We start from the raw sequence: 6,351 nt of genomic DNA on the forward strand, positions 1-6,351 counted from the left end.
ACGAATGAGAGACAACAGGTGTGGTCAAATAAACACAGTTTATTATCGTCCTCCTTAACTCTAATGAACAAAGGTGCCCACGCCGGGCTATCGCACAGTTAACGCGGAAGTCGGATGACCCGAAGGTCCGGCGCTCGCAACTTAATACTAGTGAACAAGCAGACCCACGCTGGGCTATCGTACAGTTAACGCGGCGGAAACGCGGACGGTGGTCCCGGTGACCCTAGGCTAATCGCGGTGGACGGTCCGGTGACCCTATTCTAGACGCGGTTCCGTAAGGCGGAGAGGTCGGCGATGCTGGTGACGGTGAGAGAGAGAGAGACGGATCTACCTCTAGTCAAAGGCGTCAGCCACAAGCGTCGAGGCAGCGGGAGATGCGCTCCAAGGGCGTCAGTCACGAGGAGAGTACACCCGGCGAAGGCGTCAGCCACAAGCGGGGTACTAGCGGTGAGGAGGTCCCTGGGCGTCGGCCACGGGGACTGGAGGTGTGAGCATGTAAGGGCGTCGGCCACGAACACGTTTCACTCGGTCGGAGGATATCCAAGGGCGTCGGCCACGAGGATCGGTGTGCGAGAGTATAGGGGCGTCGGCCACGAATACTTCTCCCCAGGTCGGACAGATTCCAAAGGCGTCAGCCACAAGGAATCGCGGAGCGTAGGAGCGGGGTCGGCGGTGAGCGGACAGGAAGCCTGATTCTCGGTCGCTGTGTCAGAAAGCGTTCGTGGAGTAGCCACTAATAACGATCGTTCAACTGGCTCGGAGAACCCGACTGATCCTCTCTGGGTCCGCGGCGCGTATTTATATCCCCGCGGGTACAGTTTCTCCCGCGAGAAAGCGCGAGTCCGCGGTGGCCATCTCGCGGTCGCGGCTGCGAGCTCCCTGCACGGCGTCGCGGTACTTGCGAGAAAACCGCGTATGCTCGCGGCGGCCGTCTCGCGAGATTCGCGGGCCGGAGAGGGAAGAGTCTCGCGCCTCTGTTATATTCGTTACAGTCTTAGTAAAGAAATTAATAGCGAATTGTTGGTGTATAGGGATAGAAGTACAGGATAAAATATATAAAGGGGTAATAATTGTAGTATACCACTCACCAATTGCATCGGATGGTGATTTTATAAGATTCTTAGAAGAAATAGTTGAACCAGGTATAATAAGAGGAGAATGTATACTGATAGGTGACTTCAATATTGATATGAGAGTAGACTCTTTCTACTCGAGGAAGTTACGAACAACAATGTTAAGCTTAGGGATGAAACAATTTTTCAACAAACCAACAAGAACTACAAAAGATAGCCAAACAACCATTGACTTAGTTTTTGCCAATAACGAGATAGCAGTCGATGTGCGTGATAATCCTAAAATAACGGATCACGCAGTATTAGAAATTAAGATGTCACACAATAGGTCGGATAATTCATACAGACTAGTCAACGGTAGAGACTATAGCAAATTTCACATGTGCAATTTCCATAAAGAATTAGAAAGGAATGTAATACAAGGTCAGGGCTTAACTGTGAATGCAAGGGCGGTAAAATTGATTAACGAAATTGTTGATACACTGGATAAAGCAGCTCCTAAGAGAACATTCAGAATACCAAACATATGGTATGGGAAAAAATGGTTCTCTAATGAAATAACCGTAGCAGCGTCGGAAAGGGATAATGCATTTCGGATAGCTGTGTCTACAGGCATGGAGCAAGTTAAAATATAAAGTTGAAAGAAATAAGGTAGTTAGACTCATTAAAATTAGAAAGAGAGAATATAATGAAAGCATGATAGATCAAAATAAGAATGACCCTGCGACTATGTGGAAAACCTTAAAAGAAGTAATTAGAGAGGAGAACCAATGGGGCAAAAAATTATTGTATTATAGAAGACATAGACTTTGAAATAGATAATAGTATAATGAATAAGTGCAATATAGCAGATAAGTTTAATATATTTTACATAGAAAGTCTCAACAAAATAGTTAATTCCATAGAAGGAGGAAAGAGTAAATCGCCAGAAAAACGTATATGTGAGATAGATATAGAAAACACAATAGATAGTTTTGAAATGATAGAAACAAAGCAGTTAGAGAAAATTGTTATGAATCTAGCTAACAAAAAGGGAACGGATGAGGAATATCAAGCGAACTACTGAAATCAGTATTCCATGTAATAAAAGATGAATTTTTAGGTGTAATTAACGAATCGTTGAGGACGGGTCAATGTCCTGATGGATGGAAAACATCTACAATTATCCCGATACCAAAAGTAAACAAACCTAAGAAAGCTAGCGAGTATAGACCTATCAATATGCTTCCAATCTATGAAAAGGTGCTAGAACTTGTCGTTAAAGAGCAGATTGAAATGTATTTAGAAAGGAACGATATAATCACAGAATACCAAGCTGGATTCAGAAAAGAGCATTCGTGTGAAACGGCGCTTCAGATGCTTTTAGACGATTGGAAATTAGAAGTTAGTGAGGGCAAAATGGTAGGTGTAATATTCTTGGATTTGAAAAGGGCATTTGAAACAGTAAATCGAGAAAGGCTAATTGGTAAATTAGAACAATATGGAATTGGCGGTACAGTTCTGAAATGGTTTAAATCATATCTGTGCAATAGGAGACAGCAAGTACGCTGTGGTGATATAATGTCTAACCTGATGGAGAATGTCTATGGAGTGCCACAGGGATCCGTACTGGGACCGTTGTTATTTATTATTTACATAAATGATATAGTTAATATTTGTCGGGAAGGAAGTATACGATTGTTTGCGGATGATACCATAATATATATTACGGGAGAAAGCTGTCAGGAAATTGAGAGGAAAATGAACAGGATGTTTAACATAGCCGAAGAATGGATGAATATTAATGGTGTAACAGACCTACATAACGTGGGCCTGTTACGAACAAACCCCTGGCAAACCTCCACCGGTTATACACGACGACGCGAATCGAGGAACGTACCGCCGCGCCGGCCTCCTGTCAACACAACACCGCCTGTACCGCACGCTCCCCGTACCTAGACCCGGAGTCCAACGGAATCCAAAATCAAATTTCCAAAACGTTCAGAAGAAGGTATACGTCACCATCAAAATACCGCACCGCACCACCATCCCTTACCACAAACCATCCCTATAAAAGCCGTCGCGAACAGATCAGAATCACCTGAGTCTACTATTAGCCATCCAGGAACTACCTCGTGCGATATTCCAGAGCTGTGAGTATACTACCTGTAGCCGTCGTCCACGTATTCACCGTCGACTCTGAGTCGTTCGCCGTGCGAACCTCCTGGTTATCGGCATCCTGGTTCCGCTGGTGAGAGCCGTGCTCCACCTCGAACAACCGGTGCGTCGCCGGTCACTTTCGCTAGGCGCGTCGCCTCCGAGAGCCCACGAACAAGAAGTGGTGCGTCACCCTTTGACTTCGTCGGAGAACCTCCTGTCCAGTTATCCTGTACCTCCGCTGGTGCGAGCCGTGCTCCACCTCGAACATACCCGGTGCGTCACCGGTAAATTCCATAAGACGTGTCGTCCACGGAAACGGCCGAACTAGAAGTGGTGCGTCACCCTTCGACGTCGCCTAAGAACCGTCCAGAACGTCACCCTCGTGATGCGAGTCGCCCACGAGGCCGGTCGAAGGAGACAAGGTGCGTCACCTTGGTCGAACTCACCAAACGACTGTCCGGAGGTACTTCGATGACCAGTGTGTCACTGACATCGAAGAACCACGAAAGCCCGGCTTAGGTAGGGAGATCACGACGATAGTCGTGATCTAATTCTGCTCCTGTCCAGTTTACACGTGTCCTACATCCTTTTCAGGTTCAGGTAGCACACACACACACACACACACGATCGAACGTTTTACATCACGGGCACCGTAACACTGAAACCGCGCATCGTGTCAAACACATCCGGAAGGCAGCGAGCATAGTCATATTTATACGTATTCGACTCGTTCATTATTTTACCCCGTACCGATTCCGTTCCTCGCACTGTTTACTCTCCTCGCTGTCTAGAACCCTGGATCGGCGAGCAATTCAGCACCGAGGAGCACCGCTGCGAGGAAGCCGAACACCGAGAAACGATACTTGTTACATGGCGCCCGAACAGGGACTGAAGGAAAGGCATCCGCGTCACGATTAGCGACACATAGCATTTCCAAAACAAACGATCACCGGTTCAACACGGTAACGCGCACGTAAACAGAGGACCAGTACGCCGCGTAACATTCCCGAGCCGCGTTGAACCGTGACCGCGCCGGCACACACACGCGTTTCGTACATCAGACGCCATCTCTGGATGCGCACCGGTACTACCCGCCCTGCGAGTCGAAATTCCGAGCGCACCGTTACAAACCCCCGCCGAAGAAATCGGTCAACCGCCGGGACTACGGAAGAACGCCGTCAACAGTGGGCCGATTTTATTAACCAGCAGCTCACCGACCTCTTCAATATGACCGAACCGAAGACACCGCTATTCTCAAACATCATGCAACTAGGCACGTCCCGAAAAGCCGACCCAATGGCCAGCGCCAGGGGAACGGCCGCAGACGAACAAGAAGACGCCGGAAAAAAATGGACCGGATGCGTAAATGGGCATGTACGACGGACGGCAAGGACCCTTTCCGGTTCCTCGAACGGATAGGGGAACTAGCCCAGTCATATCACATCTCCGACGCAGAATTATTAGAAGGAGTGCCTGAACTGTTACGAGGGGACGCACAAGACTGGTACCGGAACAACCGCTACCAGATCAGCACATGGGAAGAGTTCACCGCAGACTTCCTGATGGTCTACGCCGGAAACAAGACCCCGGTGCAACGAGAACGCGAAGCACGAGCACGCGTACAGAAACCCGGGGAACCGTTCTCCATGAGTACATGAACGCGCTCACCACCCTCATGAGGCGAGCGCTCATTCCAACGGACGAACACCTAGAGACCATTTACGAGAACATGCTGCCAGATTACACGGCAATCATCGACCCAGAATCGATTTCCAGCATCCGAGACCTGCTCTGACACGTGCAACGCATCGAGAGAGCCATGGAGCGGAAAAACCAAGCTCAACGTACTGCCAGCCGGCCCCTCGTCTCCGCACAGTGGGCTGGATCGAGAAATTTAGTGACATTTCACGAAAGAATCGACTTCCTCATATTGATTTCTAATAAATTCGTACTGCTTCCTAAATGTCCATCAACATCGAAGCGGAAAACATTAATGTTCGTTCACAAAAACTGTAGTTAATATAAATTCACAAATATAGACATTTGGGATGCAGTATTTTTCAGCGAAAAATTGCTTCTTTTCATCGAGGTGTCCTGATTACCCTATTTAATATTTCGTCTGGGTCTTTTGTGTAAATGAAAAACAGTCCTTTGCGGTAACAATTAACGCTGTTAGTTGAGGATGGTTACTCGCAATCTATTAAAAATTAATATTTAATGAAATGAATAAAATCTATATACTTTCTTAGAATTTGCAAGGTGTATCTTTTAGAGGACCTAACGGCACCTAATCGGATAAGTCAGATTATTTTCATTGGACCTTCCTCTACATATCCCCACAAAAATCATATCCGAACTGATCCGATATTGGAAATTATGATTGTTTAAAGTTATCGGGACGTGCCACCTGACGCATAGCAACTCACATATAGTACTTAAATACCATCCAAATATGAATATTTTTGCAATTGCATTCAAAGTTCGTACCTACCTAAAACAAGTATGTAATTTTTAACAATTAATTAAATAAAAAAAAATTTATTGTTAAAAATAGAATGAACGGTAATAATATAACTAGACTAAGAGTTTCTTAGTTTTTCTTAGTGAGTATCACTGTTTTTGGGTAAGTACATCTGTCATTGAATCATAGTTAACAATTGAGAAACTCTTCTAGCGAACTGTTTAGATTATCGAGTTGCGAGATGTTTATGCTATGCTGCAGATAAGGTTTTGACTAAGATCCACTGTTCTATCTACGTTTGGTTGAAACAAAATCTTTGGAGAGACCACAGTGATCCATATTGACAAAATAAACAAATTATTATTATTATTATTATTATTATTATTATTATTATTATTATTATTATTGTTATTATTATTACTAAACAAATTGACCAAAAGTTTACCAGTTAACATCAATTTACAAACGTTTTGGTAAGATAATTGGCTTATTTTTTATATTTGTTATCTTTTTGTTGATATTTTCATATTTTATAAACACATTACACATACATGAAATAATACGAAATAACAAACGTCGTAATATATAGAATAGACATGATTTTAAAACAATTAAATTGAAAAATTATTTATAATTATTATAAATTATTATAAAAAATATCTTTTGACACGCTTGTGA

General features: G+C 44.5%; 1 protein-coding gene across 1 annotated transcript; it reads left to right on the top strand.

The window, feature by feature from the left end:
- The first annotated feature begins 1,246 nt into the window (after positions 1 to 1,246).
- On the top strand, positions 1,247 to 4,870 carry LOC143214194 (uncharacterized). The gene is made up of 6 exons (XM_076434928.1): positions 1,247 to 1,685; positions 1,871 to 2,008; positions 2,119 to 2,861; positions 3,605 to 3,731; positions 4,274 to 4,396; positions 4,455 to 4,870. Exons 1-6 carry the CDS (start codon positions 1,247 to 1,249, stop codon positions 4,868 to 4,870), a joined length of 1,986 nt encoding a protein of 661 aa, XP_076291043.1.
- The last annotated feature ends 1,481 nt before the right edge of the window (positions 4,871 to 6,351 follow it).

The sequence above is a fragment of the Lasioglossum baleicum genome, chromosome 12 (genome assembly GCF_051020765.1).
Source record: "Lasioglossum baleicum chromosome 12, iyLasBale1, whole genome shotgun sequence".
Classification (NCBI taxonomy): domain Eukaryota; kingdom Metazoa; phylum Arthropoda; class Insecta; order Hymenoptera; family Halictidae; genus Lasioglossum; species Lasioglossum baleicum.

What these genes read in the sequence shown, in the direction of transcription:
- LOC143214194 (XM_076434928.1), top strand. Translation starts at nt 1,247, where the DNA reads ATGAAACAATTTTTCAACAAACCAACAAGAACTACAAAAGATAGCCAA. An exon ending in ACCACGAAAGCCCGGCTTAG is followed by an intron (nt 3,732 to 4,273) that starts GTAGGGAGATCA and finishes TTCGTACATCAG; the next exon opens with ACGCCATCTCTGGATGCGCA. An exon ending in ACGGAAGAACGCCGTCAACA is followed by an intron (nt 4,397 to 4,454) that starts GTGGGCCGATTT and finishes ACCGAACCGAAG; the next exon opens with ACACCGCTATTCTCAAACAT.